Raw genomic sequence first — 18,998 nt, 5'->3', positions numbered from 1 at the left:
CACCGTATTTCCCTTCTAGAGTACTGCTGTCGCTTCATCTAAAGGTAATCTATTTCCCTAGGTGGAGCTGGCGAGGTCAGAGCTGGGACACAAAGCCCGCTGAGGAAAGTAAAAGTGCAGTCTCAGGATGTGTACGTGTGCGTGTATGAGAGAGAGACAGTGAGGATGTTAGTGACCGTAGTGTATCCCTATGATTTATCTTCCTGTGAGACTTTCCAAATTTCTGTTCCATTTCTGCAGCCCGGCCTCTTTCCAAGCATGGCACAGGAGTTAGGCATCTGTAGGAGCTCCTCATTTACTGTGACCATCTGTGACTGATAAAGGTGATACGATCAAGCTGCGTGACGCTGTATATGGCTGGAAAACACTATAGCCGTGCATCTGAATATGTGTGTGTGTATGTGTGTGTGCATATGAATAGACAGGAAGATCTCTACAGAGGTCAGCAAACTCCAGCTGACACATTTAATCAGGGATTTTTTCCTCTCTAACACTATCAGGAGAAGATATGTTTCACATGCTTGCCCTCTCTCCCCATCCCTCTTATCACAGGACAACATTCCCACTTTTTCTGCATGTATGCTTTTTGCTTTTCCTCCGTGCTTGTTTCAGCTCAGACAACAGTGAGCTCCAGCAGGAAGGTTTTTTAAATTATTTTTTACTTTTTTTATATGAAAATGTAATAAACTAGAAAATACTTTGGTGTGGTGTGAGCAGCAGATTTATGTTTATTTTATCTGTGTGAGCAACTGATCTTTTATTTATTGAGCAAGTTATTGAAAAACCAGACAAACTGTTTTAGATGGACCCGGAAATTTGTGTTTTACACATCTAAGAACATAAAGAAACAGACACGTCAAGATGTGTGGTATGAATAAAACACTTAGATATTACACTTACAAATGAGAGTTTCTGAGACTGTGTTGTATTTCCTAACTATAGCATGCATCATTAATGCGCTGTAATGGTTGCGCTGTTGCTGTTTTCTTCATTACCCTTCATTATTTCTCAAGGACTCCCGCACAGATTAAACCTCAGTCTACCGGGGTTTATACAAGCACGAGGGCAGGTGTTTGTGAACACGCGTGTGTAAGTGCGTGAGTGTCTGTTGTTTGTGTGCACTTGTCACCCCGTTTTCTCATTTCTGAACTGGAATAATGAGTCCAGATGAGCTCAGCAGTGCAGCTCATCCTGACTCCCCACCTGGCTTGCTCCTTTTGGCCCATCCCTTTATTAGCTCCCCCCCTCATGCTGGACACAACAGCAACAGCTTGGTAACCCTCCTCCTCTCTTCAACACTCGCACCTTTCCCAACTCAATTTTCCTGCTAATTACCTTGTTGTACGAGTACCAACTGCTACCTAACGATTCACTTAATTGCAGAAGTGGTACATTAGATGATATCAAAGGACCTTTTTAAAAGTCATCCAATCCCATTCCAAGCGGCATTTAGAACCAACCCAAGACATCTGTTTCATTTCAGTGTCATTTGCATTTTTAAAGGTTAAAACCGAACAAAGCTGCAAAGGTATACATCTAAAACTCATTTTTTTTGTCTTCATTTATATGTGGTGCCTTTCCCCTGATGATTACATACAGTTAATACACAAGTAGACATGTCAGAGGGCCTATATCACAGTTGGCACTCAATTAAAAGTGATATGTGCTAGTTTCAGGTGGATGTAGTTTGCGTCAAGCACCTGAAAAGATTGGGCTAGTTAACGTTTTCCTTGGGATCCTATTGCCCCAGGTGTGCCTTGTCACACTTACATATACACAGATACTCGCAGTGCTAGCAATTTATGCAGCAGCGATGGCTGCAGCTTGCATTTCTGACACAGGCTTCACAATGATTTATGAACCTGCTCATTGACCTAGTTTATCCTGAAAAGAGAAAAGGGGCACATTCTCTTATATGCAGTATATCCCATATTGCTGGCCTGGAGTCAGTTTTGAAGAGGAGTAAGATTACAAGGCAGGCTGCTCCGATACCCTCTAGGCAACACATTTACAAGTTCTCTTATCTTCTGAAGTACAGGACAGTGAACAACAGCTATAATGAAATCTCTCCCAAATGCAGCAGAGTGATGTCTGGGCATTATCCCCACACTCTGCACATGCACCATGGAGCTAGATAACACAAAGCAGTCCATGTTCTTGTCCATCTATTTGTGCTCAACATCCAACACTTAAAGGAGACAAGGTTGCAGACCTAAGCCCAGTAAAGGCACAAGTGCCCCTGCCCACTCGGGCCCACATTAATAATGCATTGGCACCTCTTGGAGGGCTCTTCCCCCTTTGCCTCTTCACTCCACATTTCCTCCTCTAAAAGAGAGAGTGGTGAGTCCGGCCCAGCTTGATGCCTGGCATGCAGCAGCGCCACTCTGTTCAGTGGACACAGAGTTCAATCTGTTTCAGAACTGCAATTCAATTATCTCACCAGGGTCCTGTTCAACCACTCGTGAATGGAAGGGGGGCAAAGGTGCGTTCAATACAATGGAGGGGGAGATCGAGGCAGGGGATGGGGGAGGATTGGGGGGGTTACAAGACATATCATAAACACAAATCCAGTTCAACATGGATATAGATTTAAGACTTTTTCTTGTGAGATTAGCTTTGGCTTTACAATCACTGGACGGATGTCAGGACCTGATAAAGCTAATCACTGCTGTAAAGCGAATGCAGAGGGATTTAGCACATCGCCCCCCCTTCTGCCCCCGCAGTCCCCTGAAGACCTGGCTGTGAAAGAAAACTGAGAAAGCCCAGGGCCCAAAACAGACCAGGCATGGAGCGTGCCGCAAAGTGCCCCTCCCTCTTCTTCAGGCTCTATGATACCCTTATCTCAGTAAAAATGAAACACACAGAGGAAATACGCTGCAAAATGGGCACATTTTTTTTTTTTATCACGGAGGTTAAATTTCTAATCATCACTTTGTAGATGTCAACAAATACCTAAAGTTTACTGGAAAGGAACATAATTATTTGGTCATCTAATCACATTTAAAAGACCAAAAATAGTCTATATTTAAAAGACGGAAAAAGATAGTGCGCTCTAACCATGACAAAAGTACAATAGCAAAAGACTCTGGAGCTCTGCACTGTTTCGGACCATTTTGGTACCTTAAGCCAGATACTTGATTAGCTCAGAAAGAAATGCTGCCAATCAGCTTCAGGAAATTCTTCCTCAAGATGCTCAGGATTACCTACAGTATTATTAAAATTGAAACAAATAATTAATGTCTCCATATAACACATTACCTGAATATTTAAACATCTTTTTCCTTCTCCTCACCTTTTCCATTTTCTTCAACATGCCTCTGAGGGCTTTGATCTCCTACTATTAAAATAATTTAAATCACAATTACCCTACTTTAACAAAAAGTCACATTTGTGCACCATCACACTGTAATCAAGTAGCACAGTGAATGACTGTCAAACAGAGCCTTTTCCTGCACCCACACTCCATCTTTGTCAGGCCACCATTGCCGTCATTCTCAAACTGCTATGCCTCATACAGGCTCCGGCCAGTATGCTGTCACTATAATGAATACTGAAGTGTTCAGCTTATTTCACGTTTTCATAATTGGTCCTTGTTAAGTGTTTTACAGCAGAGCTAAAATAAACCAAACTCCAATTAGAAGTCTTCACTGTAATTTAAAAAGTAAAGACCTCAAAGTACTGAGTGAAAAATTCAGTGTATTTGTTTTTTTAGCCAGCAGTGTTGTCTTATGATGGTGTCAGAATCAGAATCAGAATCAGAATCAGAATACTTTATTGATCCCTGGGGGAAATTATTTTTTGTTACAGTGCTCCATGGTGTATTGTATAGATTACTTTTACACCATTCTTTTGTTATACCTTGTATAGTGTATGGAGCTACACAAACATGTCCAGTTCTGTACACTTGTTTGTTGCCTGTATGCTGAACCCTACTCTCAAACCTGGCATCACTGTTAATACCCATCAGATGTGCGCTATACATATTTCTTCACCTAGCTCTGCTCTTCCCTCCTGCCCTAGTGACCCCTCACCCTTCACCTTTAAGCCATTCAAGTAGTCAATGCCTCTATTCAACCCCCTCTGCTCCTCAGTCCATATTACATGAGAAAGAGGGAGAGCGAGACCATGAGAAAGAGAGAGAGAGAGAGAGAATACTGAAGAAGAAAGGCTAAGAAACCGTGTTAGAAGGAAAAAAATAAAATAATCGAGAGGGTTCATCAATTTTTCATGAATTTTCATTTAGAGTGGGAGAGGCCTCTTACAGCAATCGATAGATCAAGCTGCTGTCACACAGTTAGCACCTGGGGGCCACTGGAAGGCCCTCGGGAAGGCAGGGCAGTGGATCAGAAGCAGAGACCAACCCCCTCCAACCCATTTCCTAAGGATCAAAAACTAACTATGAATTTTACTGTCATCACCTCAGAAATACAATTACAGGCAGAGGATGTTGTTCCTGCTCTCTTTTGTCTATAAATCTAAAACATTTGATTTCCAATTTTTGCTTGTTTTATGTTGTCTAAGGAGTCCAGCTCAACATTTTGAGAGACTGTCTAAAGTTTGTCACTTTCATGATAAGAATTCTCCTCTTCCACAACATAAGGACATAGGGACTTTCCCCTCCACCTTATGGGCATTTTGAGGTGCCTGGGAGTGGCTGTATAGGAAGCCCATCCTGAGACTGCTGGGGGGTAGGCTCATCTTCAAAGGTAATTCGATACACAGCTCAGGTTATGCCTGTCACCATTCACCAACAGACTTCAGAAGGCCTGTGCTAAATGTCCATCACAAACTGTGCTTGTCATTCGACCCCCACTCACCTGCGAGAGAGCCATGTCAGCCATGCCATCATGTTCCCATCATAAAGCCTCCCAGCAGCTTTACGTACATACTCCAACCCATACACACAACATCAATATATATCCCTTGGGCTTGGATCACATTTATCAAGTGCATGGAAGAAAAAACTCATTATCCAAAACTCCGACCAATATTCCACAATGTGAGGTCGTAATAGGGTTTAAGTGGCTCTTTTAGACCAGCAGGAAATTAGTATTGTTTGTAAATGGAGAAGAAAAATGAAATTAACTAAAAATAGTGCCAGAAATTGTTGACTTGTTTACTTTAAGTACCTACAGTAGAGACGATGTTTCAACGCTTGATTAGATCAAAAATGTATTCTGAATGTGCTGAATGCAAATCCAGTCTTTCCATCAGTAAGCAGTGAGATCAGGATTTCTCTTTATCTGTCCTTATAAATTACATAATGTGAGCAGAATCATTTTGAACTCCAGCAAAGAGGAGAAGAGACTCTTGACTTACATGCTACTTCCAAAGATGCATTGCGGCTCACAGCTTCTCCCAGGTAGTTCCGGGCCACGCAGACATAGGCTCCCTCATCTGGTTTGCTCCGCCGTCCATGAACGATGCGCAGGAAGAAAAGCGAGCCAGTGGGCAGCAGCATACGGTGGGAACGTGGGTCATCTTTGTCTGTTTCCACCCGCTCTCCATCCTTGTACCACTCCACTGTCGGGGTTGGCCGCCCCTCTGCTTTACAGTTGAGAGTGGCGGGCTCCCCTTTGGATACGATCAGGTCAGAGGGATGCTCCACAATCCGGGGTGGGGAGTCCTCCTGGCGCAGACGGGATCCTGAGGAAAAAAAAGGATGTTTTATGTTCAGTGATGTTATTATATAAGCTTTATAAAGTTAAGAACCTCTTTCATAACAAACAATAGAAAAATAGTGGGAATATGGGGTTTTAATTAATAAACACAACTCATAGCAACAAAATAAATAAGTTGTCTGGGTCGGGAAGACCGACCTCTGCCCAGAGCAAAAGCTATGAGGTGTGGCTCTGAAGCGGTCTCCAACGTATCAATTGACAACTTTTACTCTTAAAGAAGAAAAACATATAAACAGGTGGCACAGTGAAAGCACATATAAACAGTGTTGTTTCTCAGCAAAGGGGTCCAGGGTGAACCCACTGGTCAGCTGTGGCCTTTATGTGTGGGGTTTTTACCCAGTGCCCACTGGGTACCTACTGCCTTTTACCTCCCACAGTCAAAAGAAATGCATAATAGGTTAACTGGGGATTTTGTCTGTAAGTGTGAATGTCTCGTGAATGATTGTCTGCTTCCATGCTCTGGCCATTTATATTGACTGGCGACCTGTCAAGAATGCATTCTGCCTCTTGCTCCTGACAGCTGGGATAAGCACCAGTGCCCATGTGACCTTGGATTGGAAAAGCGATTAAGAAAATTGATGGACATATATAATTCAATGTTAAGTATCCCATAAAAAACAAACAAATAGTAACAACTAGGAAAAGAAACTCTGGTAATCCACTTTTTCAAATAAAAAGTAAACTCAAGTTAATATATACTGGAAAAGAAGGACAACAGAACTTCTACTTTCTGTGTAATGATCCAATATCCACTGCGATCCACTGTGTTCTGCTGAGTTGATTTGGCAGCCTATACATAATTTACAAATGCAGTTACTACTCACTAAGCGACATCTAAAACCATCAAGCTACAATTCAACTCAACAGCAATAGGTATATACAAAAAACCCACACAAAACAGCTAATCTGGCTACATGTATCCACATTTAAACCCCCCCAATTTTGATTCACATTGTTCAAAAACCAGGTGACAAAAGCAGTTGTTTTTGCTATTTTTCTTGCTGCCTGGACCCAAATAGCAGAGGTAAGTGCCTTTATATATCTGACTTGGGATGGAAGCTTGTAATAAAAGCCTATTAAAGCTTTTAATAACCATAACAGGTTAGTCAAAAAAAAATTCTATCTGCTCTTCTCAGCCCATGCAAGAGCTTGAGAGTAATGGAACTTACAGGCAAACAGTGAATGAAGGCATACAGTTAGCTTACATTAGAATTACACACATAGACCCACATTATGCTGTTTATCTGCCCTCTATATTTGGTTTTCAGAAAAAGTCAGGAAAAGTGGGAGTTCACTATGCAAAAAGCAGGCATGTGATGTGAATATGAATGTTGGGGTCCAGACTAATGTCAAATGCTAATCCCCTGTGGTTGAAAACCTTGGCCCACTCCTTTTCATTAGAGCTTACAGTGGGTAAGCTTTTGGAGCCTGGCAGTTAAGATAATGCTCCCCGAGTCAGAGTGCGCAGTGTGTCTGTGACCAGGTCTTACCCATGGTGATAAGAGGCTGTAGGCCACACAAACGCACGCACACACTCTTATATCAAGGAAGCCATGGGAACCATGCAACAATCAAACAGTCTGATCCAGCAATCAAAGACACAGCAAAGGGAATGGGGAATGAGGCACAGTTTTCCAACAACCCTTTTTTCTTTTGAACCATTCAATACCTCATCAATAACTCTGCTTCAGTGGACAGCTAAATGTTAACCACTCAGTGTTGCCTTAAGTTAAGAGCTCAGCTCTTTGTCTTAAAATGAGCTGTTGCAGGTGTGCATGTGATTGAGCAGAGTTGATGATTGTGCCCTTCCCTGGGGGCAGTACAGTGGGGTAATAGAATGATGCCTGCTGCACAGAAGTGCAGTATACCACATAGGCCTTTGTGCTTATGTAAGGGGTAATTTGAACACAGGATGCAAGCATAACAGCGGTGGTTTCAGCTCTTTGTTTGGCTGGGTTTTGCACATCCCACCACCCGTTACACTTCAACCTCCCAGGGGAAACCAGGACAAGCTGTACCGAGGTCTTTTCTCCTCATGAGTCTACAGGCAAAGGGACACGAGCCAGCAGAAACCTGCTGGTCAGCATAAAATCCACTTCAAAGACCAAGTGTGGTGGATGTGTGTGCATATGTACACACAAACACACACAAAACACACAGATTTAGTCTGGAAATGTGCACTAGTCCACAAAATGTCAGGAATCAGGGATCAGATAGGGACATATTGACCCCTGAACAGGAGGCAGTCTGTTCTCTCTTCTTCCTAATTTGGGCTAATTCCCTCCATTTCCCTGTCATTGATTAGTGATCAGGCCTGGTGTCTTGCACTAACTGGTGCCACAGACAGCGATCTGTAGTAGAGGGGTAGGTAATATTCTGTCCCCAGAGTCCATGATCTAATCTCATTGGTATTATGTGGAAAACTGAAGAAGTATAGCTGGTGTTTGGAACAAAAATCTAAGGTATTTTTCTTGCTATCTTTTTCACCAAAAGTAGGGAACAATAACCTAGCCAGCAGCCAATTTTCCTGTCACAGAGAGGGCAAAGAGCAAGTTTGTATTCTGGCAATAAGTGACTTAATAGATTAAGCAGTAATTAACACTGTGACATTGATAAATGGAGGGCAAGATAAAGGACAGTCATGTAGGCCCCCTTCTCCCTCAGATCCAGTGTCAAACGCACATTTATTCTTATCTCATTGGAGCATCTGCTTCCCCAATAATCCACAAATCGTGCAGTGGCTTTCCGCTAAGGCCAATGGACATGACTAAACTGCAGTGACTCTATTCGATTTCTATCAGTCTAATTTCTTTGAATCCAATTTGTATTCCAATCTACTGCTTTCTAATCACTTAAACCTTGAGTCTCCATCTGGTCTCCTCTTTCCTGTGGAAATGAACACAGCAGATGCCTCTACAATTGTCCTTTCACTGCCAAAAAAAGCTAAGCTGGGTGCACAGAAGGCCAGACGTGACTGGTCAGTGTCCTTCCTGAGTCAGGTGTAGAGGTTAAAAGCACATCCATATGCTGTGGAATATGGTTTGAAAATGACCCATTAATCTCAATACTGAAAAACTTCAACACATAAACCTTGTGAGCAGTTTCACTTTGAAAAGTGCAAAGAAAATATTTGCACAAGCTTAAGCGAGTGTATCTACTACAGCCCTCATGTGGCTTCCATGAATGTCCCTGAATGTGCACTGTCCAAAAATATCAAATTAAAAAACTTTATATACATTCCCACTGTTGAGCCATCAGACCTAACTCCTCACAGGAGCGAAAGTCAATTTTCAGCTTCCTATTGGGCCCCTTTTCCCACTCTCTTTACGGTAAATGGGCTTTCTGTTGCCCTTTTAATGTGATCATTGGTGCTGTGCAATCAAGTGCTCTCTGAGCTGAGGCGAGTGCACTTCACTGGGTCTCAGGGCACACGCTCCAATCAAAATGCTGTGTTTCCCCCTGTCTGCAATAATACCGCCATTACTTTTCACCACTGCTGTGCAGTCATCCACTTTTGGAAAAAAGTAGGAACCACAGAACAAACAAACAAGCACACAGACAGGGAATTAAATCAGAGAGGGATTACTGAACCAGAAGCTGATTCTTTTCTGCCTTTTTTCTTCCCGTCTACTTATGTCAGCTTCACTGAAATGGATGCAATTTCGCTGTGCTGTTATCCAAGAAATGTGCAGTATTTGAGCACCCGCTTTTCTCCCGCTATAGTGTTTCAACCAATATGTGACGTTAGCATTGAAATATAACTGAAAAACATATAGGTTAAACAAGATAAGATGGGTAACATTTGTCCTTTAAATCCGAGATAAAAAGCTGCTTAACTACAACTCATTCTCCTGCATTACCACTGACCACACACCTAGAACTGGTCTTTTCTGTTATCTTTGTCACATATTTATTCATGTGTGCAACAGAAGGCCAGGCCTTTGATGATCTTTTTGTAATTATTTTTATTAGCTCCCAGGAGAAATTCTCCCACCAACCAAATCAATACACACACCAGTCACAGGAAGAGCACTGAAGGAAGGGCTCCCCAAAGAGATATTAATTATTCTACCAACAGATGCATGCTAATCAGAGGTAACCAATGGCAACCCCAGACCAAGGCAAAAAGTTTTGGTCACCAAAGCGCCATAAAACATCAAACAGAAAAAACCAAGGTCCGGGCCAGGAATGCAGTAATATTATAATGTGGAAAAGGCCGAGGTATTTCGGGCAGAAAGTGCTGAAACCCAGTGGACTGAGTGAATATAAAAGTGTCCAAAAAAAAAAAAAAAAGAAAACCTCAAAGAATTTTCAGAGTGAATGAATTATGCATTAGATCCATGTTGTCCAATCTGAAGTATACCCTCCCTCTGCCTCCCACTTCTCCCAACTCTCTCCACTTCTCTTCAACCTCCCACTCGATCTCCTTCTCTCTATGCATCTCCGCCTCTACCTTCCCATATCCCTCTGTCCATTTCACTTGCTCCCTGTCCTGTTACATGCTGTCCTCACTGTGAGGGTGACTGAGTCATATCCGTCATGTCATCAAAGGGGAAATACGATAAAGCAGCAGGGGGAAACTGGTGATGGTGAAAGACGGATGTTACTGGCCCTCTACGCCTCAGCGCCGGCCCTGCCGTGACACTTCCAAGCAGCCCGTTCTGCACCCGAAATTCATCTTCTTTATGCCAAGCTGTCAGTGGCGTCACAGCGCATGAGCGCCAGTATACTCCAATACCAGACAAACAGCCCATCTCAGTGAGGTGTCACTGGAGACATCCTGCTGTATCTGCTGGAGCCCAGCCCAGTCCAGCGCATCCGGCCAGCCACTCGATACAGCAGAATCCTCAAACTGAAGACACACAGAGTGAAATGAAGAGTGTTCACAGGTGCAGAGCAGATTCCTCCGCTTCATCTTCTGTTTCAAGAGAGGGAGGGGTTTCAACTAGGTAACTGGCTCACATGATGGAGTCTGTTCCACCTCAGTGCTCCGCATACTGCTCCTCTCTTCTCCTGCTAGGATCCATACTTTGAAAGCAAACACAGGGGTAATTCTATGAGCTGCTCCCAACCCCTCAATGCATCCATGCTTGCCTCTAACAAATATCAGATAGAATTCCATTCTGAGTGTATTTCAGGCAATGTCGAGGTGGGGTCAAATTGACTTTGCATCCATGTATTTACTCTCTCCCCCATGCAGATGGAATATATAAATAGATAACTGTGGGAAACAGAATATCTGATTTTACTGCAAAGGGCTGATTCACATTGCTTGTATTTCAAGGAGTTTCAACCTTGTTTTCCCCCATTCTTACTCTCCACCCTACTATGAGTATCCATGCACAGAAAAGGCGATGTTATCACTTTTCAGCACTTGCCTCGTCTCAAAAGAGCGGAGATCGCTGACTTGCAACAAGATACTAAAGGAGGAAGAGCAGGATAACGTAAAAACAGTTAAGACTGCTTTATTGTAAAGGGAAAAGTGTTGACAAGCGTGCTGCTTCCTCTCTTTGTATGGACTGATTAGTACAAGGAGTACAGTGCTAGTTCTGTGGGGCTGTCAGGCCACTGGTAGGGATACTAAACTGCGTGATGCAGATTAAATGATTTCCGATTCCTGGGCCAGTGAAGCGTGTAGCTCACTGCGCCACCCCACCTTTTTCAAACCTCTCTTTTTTCCTGCAGATCCTTTTGAAGAGCCTCTGCTCTAGCATTTGACTGTTGGCCTTTGCTTTGCACCATGACAGTAACCTTGATATTAAAGTTGTGTGCTTGGAAACTCAACGATTTCAATTCCAGCCCAGTCTCCCCTTCCTATTCCACTACAAAGAATCCCTTACAGTTAAGGTAATGTTCACTTGCTCCAGTCATGCAATGATCATCAGTAATAAGCAATCGTAATAGAGTCCAATTTTCTTTGGTCATTTTAATCTCTGTAAATGTTCTACAAATTAGATAAGAAAGCAGCAGTGTTTAGATCTATCTTTTCATGGTATATCGTGTGTGCAGAGTGCGTGTAATTGTAAAGACAGCTGACTCAAAATCACTTTCAGGTGTTAACAGAAATTAAAAAATATAGATTTTGATCAAATGTGGAGGGGGATAGAGAAGGGTGTAGGTGACACATGGTGTTGAGCTGTGACTGTGTGGCTTTGCAGTAAGTGGACTGACTAATCCTAAATAGACTTATTTAGCTGCCTACAGTTAGGCTGGGAGATACTGACACACTTTTCATAAAGCACTCAAAATAATAAGCTATTCAAATAATAGAAACCTTAATTTAACTTAAATTTAGCTGTGGAGTTTTTCAGGAGAAAACAAAAAAAAGAGACTAAACAGAAAGGCCAAAACCAGGACTGATGTGTTCAGAAACAGTATCTCTCTGCTATCTAACCACAAGCATTTCATTCAGCTGAGTCCTCTTCAGGATGAGCATATGTATGTCACACAGAGACATCAGGTAGTCAGAAGGTAAATAACTAACCTGAGCCTCCTATGTAAGCGCACAAACAAAAAATAAGTATTTTCTCAAAACGAATGATATTATTTCACAGGACAGAGGTCAAACCCAAAATGTTTTTAAGAGGATTTCTTACCCAAGTTGTAAAAAAAGCAAGGAAATATAAAAACTCATTGGTCCTCCCTGCATGTCAAGCACTCCAGTGGTCCTTAGATAAGCTTAACTCCAGATGGAAACATGAAAAATAAGAGCTATAACCACACCATCCAACCGATAAACTCAGAAAGCAAAGCACCGGCTCTGATACTTCCTTTTTTAAGGTGCAGCCAAGCAAGTCAGAATAAGATTTATTAAATTTTTATACCACAAGACATTTAGTGTGGTCTTGCTTTGGGATACAGGGTCAAGGGTGCCAGCAGTAAGTGGAAGAGGACTCATTCAGTTTATTGAGGCCCATGTATCCACGCTAACACAAAACAAGACTTTGATGGTTATTAATAGTGTTTCCAAAACACATTTACCCGCACACTCCTACAGCAGTTCATAATTCTGGAGCTGGCTCTGTGTTGCATAGCCTCTCAGTGACAAATGCCCGGGAGCAGCTATGCAGAAAAAAAAATCACCACCATCCTGGAAGTGAAAGTGGAGAGTTCAAATGTTCAAGGATGTGATTAGGGCTTTTGTCCTCTTCACCGAAACGGTTGTGACACTTGGCTGATGCCACGTTCCACACTGAAACTTCAACCACAAAGCCAGTCTCACCAGGAGTCATTATATACAGTAAATCAACTCGCCCCGGGTCATGGTGACTAGGTTTACAAAGCAGTGGGGTGCCATTTTTTTCTTTTCCCAGCAAGGACACGACAAGAACAGGTTCCTACAGTACTGACAGAGAGAGATGCGTGCATTTTTCATTTGTGCATCATCAAAGTGATAGCCTCTGCTCTGAAACACTACTCTAATGAGGTGATGGTCTATAGTCTGGAGTCTTTGTATTTCTAAAGGTTTTTATCCTCCAGTTAGCTTCAGGTAAGAAAAGCTGGATAGCTGTCATGGCTAGGTGATCCATAGACCGAGCAGGAGATGAAGACGGTGGAACAAGACACTTATTCAGTGGCTCCACCACTCTGAGCAGCATTACAGCTGTGCTGGACTACTGCTGCGCGTGATGGATGTGTGCTTGAGTGTCGTACTCTGGCTGTCCATCTTCATATGTCTTGCACTGCGAGACAGCTCATGCATTTTTATCACCAGACCTGACCTCATCTTTAAAACACTGGTGAGATACTCAGCTCAGGCACAACTGTCACACAAAGTCTTAACAATGAAGAACAAGAGAGTATGTTTTGTTTTTTGGCTTAAAACGTCAAAAATTAAAAACACATACATCCCCCCAATGTTGTAATTGTGCATTATTTCTTCTTGCTTTATCCTCCTGCAATCACTTTATGTTTGCCAGTATAGATCTGTATGGTCTGTAAGTTTACGGTGGATTTGTGTATCTGTGTTTGTTTGTGTAGGGGGCTTTATCCTAAAAGCATGGATTATACAGTTCCATGTACTTCCATGAGTCACTCAACCTTGACATCCCTTCCTCCTATCTGAAGGTTGCTGCGAGACAGCCAAACAGAGGGCAGGGTGAGGGCAACGGGACACAGAGTAAATAAATGCTTTCCCCAAAAACATTTCAGTGCAGCTTGGAACATGAAAACACAGATAAGACAAACACTCAGTCCCTTCCATGTTCACATCACTACCGGCTTCTGTTATACTCAGTCCTTATGTCATGTTGTTTTGCCGTGCTCTTACGACAGTTACATTTTTCCTGATAGGACTGCTCATCAACTCCACAGTGTAAATGAGTAACACATCCTGCACATCCTGATTTATATAACGGCACCTTTATTTACTGCTGGCCCCCTTACAACTTTTAATCTGCTGTTTGCGAAACAAAGACGATGACAGAACAGACTGAGGCTTATATCTGTGCTCTGGGGCCCAGGCGGTAAGCACAGGTGTGTATTCTATAAGTACAGGTGTGTGAGACAGGTGAAGGCCCTTACCACTTGTTTTACCTGCTTTAGTCATCTCTAGTCATCATATCACTCCTCCCCCACCCCAACCTAAACACACTCCCACTTTATGCTCCTATCACAGGTGTACAATAAACTCCTCATTGTTTGAATTCCACCCTCATTGACACCGCCACTGATGGGATACCTGAGCAATGACAGTATGTGTGTACGTGAGATACAGGGGAAGAGCAAGACTGTGGGAAGATCTGAAAATATATATTGTGGGAGGAAAGACACTAGCTGTCTACCTAACAGTGTTAAACCTCTACTTGGTCCTGTTGTAATCTCTCAGTTATTTTGTCTTTTTCTCTGTGCAATTCCGCTCTGTAAATGTCAGGGGTATGCTTGACTGGGGCTTAATAAAGCGGAGGTAAAACAGGGAAAAGTGGCATTACCTTCCCTCCATTTTTCTGGTCTTAGAGGAAAACCAGCCATGTGCATTGTCTGAAGCTGACATTTTCTCTCCCACATCTGCACCATGAAACTGCAAAGACACTACCTATCGTGTTTCAAGAATTTAAAACAGCTGTGAATCCTCTTATATCTCAGTGATCACACGGCATTATTTTTGTGATTTAAAAGAATTATGGAGAGCTCAAACTTTACTCTATCACGTGTTGAATGTGTGAAGTGATCGCTGTTGAAACACGAACCACTGAGCAGCCAGACTTGGCTGTTAAAACATCATAGGAGATGACATGACAACGTTACCGGCCAAGTAACACTTATCACTTAAATGGCACAAAAGGATCAGGAAGCTGATTTTTACTGGACAAGTGCTCACCGCATCCCATTTCCTCGTTCCCTATTCTGTCACTTTGTATTATGATTACCAGCTTCAGTCTTGTTGTCTTAACTCATTTTTGATGTTAATCAGAGAATAAACAGTAGCGCTTCATGGCGAAGAGCAAGGCGACTTCCTTGACAGTGATGAGACTATGGGAGACAGTAGAGAGGGGACTTTCCTGTACATTTGAGATGAAGGTTCACCATTACAGCAACACCATTCCAGCAAATGAACCGCAATTACAATAACACTGCCTAAACACTGCCAGCTCGAGCAGAACAATCACATTTGGGGCACGAATCGCAATGGCTCTTACACAATGACCTCAGCCTGCCTCATCATTCACCTAGACTATTTTAATCTGGGCTTACTTTCCATTATAGGCCAGCACTATAAACCTCTCTCATTTAATCATAACCATCAACAGAGTTGTTAGTTTGCAGTGTTCTTCGGTAATAAAGCATCAGCCTTGCAATTTATATTTAAAAGATTGTATTGTTAAACCACTCTTCTCTCAGTTTTTAGATTTGATTGCACCCATTCTGTCCCTCCTCCTTTCCATAACACACGCACACGCGCGCTCTCCTGGTTTGAGTTTCTCTTGACTCAGCATTAGTGAAGCCCCAACCCCGCTGGTGAATCAAAAACTACACACTATCCACAGAAACGACCCCATCCCCAAGCGGCCATCTAAACAGCCTCCTTGACATATTTAAGTTGGTCCTTATTTCAGCACCTCTTGGTGTATCACCCAGGATGAATGTGATGTCACCAGCTCCTACATCAGACACAGGCATGCAGGAGATCTCAAAATAGCAAAGGGTCAGGAGTGCATGTCCACTATGCAAAGCATGTTCTAAACCAGCTTCAAAAGCAACACAGCAGAGTTTGTAAGATAACAAAAACAGCTGCAGACATGTGTATTCCAGAAAGTATATCCTACTGCAGTGGGCCTTTTCATACAAAAAAACCCCACACACTGTGGTAAAACTGTTTTCAGATGCACAACTTGTCTCGGGTCACTAAATGTCTTCCAACTCTGGCCAACAACAGCCAACACACATCCACTTTCTCCACCTATTCCCTCCCAGTATCAGTCCTCTCCTGCACACTAGCAGTATTAATCACAGCACACTAAACAGTGACTGACGCCATTCACAAGTCTTGGCTTTGTTGGCTATGCAGCCCAGTGAATGCAACTCCAGGCCTTTTTGTCTGCCCAAGTGGACTCTTAGTGGAAGCTCCTCCCTCTCCATGGACCCTAAGATTACCTCTTAAAAGGCTGGGTGATGGGTGAGTTCTGCTGGGATGGAATAGGAGAGCAAGACAGAGGGGGGAGGAGGGTGACAGGCAAATGATTGGGAAGATCCACTGCTCCCTGGGAGATGTGCTCTCTCTCTCTCTGTCCAGCTAGCAATGCCATCAGCTACTGCTTAGCAACCAGTGGCTGAACAGAGTAAAAAACACCAAAAAAGGCCAAGGGGAAAAAAATTCAATTCCCAGAAGAAAGGAGACTTGATTTGCAAACTACTAAACGTGGACACTGAACTAAGACGCTTCAGAACCAAAACTTGCAGCTGTGAGGAACAAAAGCGTGGGTTGACAGGCAAAAGAAAAGAAAAAATGGGACCTTACAGACTCTTGCATTCAGGGGCAACAAAAAAAAACTGGTTCACATATGGATAAGCTGAGCAAACAATGCAATACAAACATATGTGTGAATCATCACTCACGTATGATAATATAATGACCCAGCACGAGACTCGTCAGAAGTATTCTTTTCTCATTCTTTGATTATAAGCCTCTGATTGTCTGTGCAGACAGTGTGCAAGACCACTGAAAAAAAGGTGTGTCCTTTTCAAAAGAAGCACTAAAATGAAAGCAGACCACGGAATTTGAAGGTAATACATCTTAATACCGATTATTGTTTCGCCAGTCACAGGTTGGACCCATTCCAATCACGATTTCCGTCACCTAAGCTGTCCTATTTTGATGATTGCTGTGAGTCATTACATTAACTCTCTAGCTGAAGCTGTTTTAATTCCTCTATTAAACTAGTTCCCTTGTAGGCCAGAGAATCCTGAGAAGCATGTAATATAAAGATGCTGACTGGGCACTCAGTGGTAGACTGGATCAAGAGGGCAGGAGCTTTTGGCTGCAGAAATGAATCAATCTTGTCTGTAATCCACATCATCATTAAACATTAATCAAACAAATGGAAATAATAAACTGTGGCACTGTTCCAGATTTGGTTTAGGTCAGCTTACACCACAATGCACAACCACAGCTCTGAAAACCTAAAGCACAGAAACCACGCCATGTAGTGCAGAGTGCAGACACTGAGTATTGTACAATCATAGCATATATAAGAAGCAGGCCAATGACCCCCAAATTTACAGAGCAGAACTAGGCTACTGTCTGTTTTATACAGCACTACTTCCATTTATACCACATCGAATCTCATATGTTTGATACGTTCTGTATTTTCCTTTTCCAAAAGGGTCTCTCTCACCTCTGCAATGGAAATACCTGTAGCCGCTGTGACAGAACCTGGAAATCATTTATATTCAGCTTTCTCTAAAACCTGTGTCACAGTCAGAAGTGTTTCAAAACACATTTAAAGTGTTCTGTCATGGTATGAGCTATGGTTCTATATTATATTGAACAGCTTTTTCTCATCTGTTGCATATAAAAAGAAAATACACCTAATCTTTGCTCCGATTTTAGCCTCTTGGGAGGAGCTTTTTTGTTGGTTTTAAGCATTTCTTCGTTTTTTTTTTTGCTTCGACTTTAGTGGATGAAAAAAGAGAAGAAAATGAAAAATAAGCACTGAGGAGATGTAAATTCATTTAAATAAAAACTCCACAAGCTCGTCATGTTATCACCCAAAAGCCAATGCTGATGGCGACTTATTATTATTATAATAATTAAACTGTAAAATAAATGAGAAACAAAATTGGCTTTAAACTGGGTGTTGCACGGCAGGGACTTGCGGAGTCAGGGAAGAACAGAACATTATAATATATTTAAGGAGTTTTACACAACAACGCGTTTAGTAACTTACCATCAACTTGAAAATACAGTAGTCCACTGACAAGGATGAACGCTAGCGGACCCATACTAGCATATTAACCATCCACGGCGGGCGCGTAAATCCTCGATTTCACTACAGAAAGAAAGATGTCCAAAATGACAATCAAGTCAATTCCGTGTTTCTAGGAGTTATGGATGGGCCCTATTTACTGACAAAAGCCAGTGTTAAGGTCCAGAAACAGAGAGGATCCATTTAAAGTAGTAGTTTACCCGGAGCAGAGCGGGATGTAAATACACAGCGAACCTTGAATCCAAACTCTCGGTCTTTGGATATTATCCCTGCTTGCCCCGTGAGTTCCTCTGCAGTCTCTGCTGTTTGACAAGATGACCTACTGTACACGCTGTAACGAACAGAGTCTGAAAGAAAGGTAATTTAAGTCCACACTGGAAAACACAGCATAGTATCTATACTTCTCCGCTCGTTATCGGGTCCTTGAGACGCGTCTCTGGCACCTTTCAAATCTTCAGCGACGTCTCCATAGTTGGAGAGACGACTCGGCAGCAAACCAAACTTCAGCTATCATGCATTTCCAGAAAGTTGTGTTATTGTAGCGAGAAGCAGCTCCCGAAAGACCCATGTGCTCAGCGCTGTAAATGTACAGTCATTCTACAGTTCAACATCCTCCTCTCTTTCTGCCTTTGGGTTTCAACAGCGCGGCCGCTAGGAGCGCACGGTCTCTGCGCACAGCCCGCAGCCCACCACACTGAAGCTCGACGCACTCGCACAAAACAAGGATCGGTTCGCGAAATCAGGAGCGAGACGAAGAGAGAGCAGCCTAGTGGTTTGAGAACGAGGAGAGTTTGGATGTCAGCCCGAATCTCTCTTAAGTTGTGATAATCAAGATAAGCATTTCAAGCAGAGAGAGAGAAAGAGGGAGGATAATAAAGCCATAAAACCACTT

General features: G+C 42.7%; 1 protein-coding gene across 10 annotated transcripts in view; it reads right to left on the bottom strand.

Moving 5' to 3' along the window:
* robo2 (roundabout, axon guidance receptor, homolog 2 (Drosophila)) overlaps nt 1-18,998 on the bottom strand; it is a 260,488-nt gene that overhangs the window by 133,657 nt on the left and 107,833 nt on the right. For 9 of the 10 annotated variants that reach the window (XM_026191416.1, XM_026191419.1, XM_026191422.1 and 6 more), the window contains exon 2: nt 5,320-5,646. In XM_026191416.1, the coding sequence (XP_026047201.1) occupies nt 5,320-5,646 (327 nt within the window). Of the gene's footprint in view, nt 1-5,319; nt 5,647-18,067; nt 18,170-18,306; nt 18,963-18,998 lie in introns of those variants that run through there. The other variant, XM_026191421.1, reaches the window with a different exon arrangement.

The sequence above is a fragment of the Astatotilapia calliptera genome, chromosome 14 (assembly GCF_900246225.1).
Source record: "Astatotilapia calliptera chromosome 14, fAstCal1.2, whole genome shotgun sequence".
Lineage (NCBI taxonomy): Eukaryota > Metazoa > Chordata > Actinopteri > Cichliformes > Cichlidae > Astatotilapia > Astatotilapia calliptera.
This window is presented reverse-complemented; position numbering and strand designations above follow the sequence as displayed.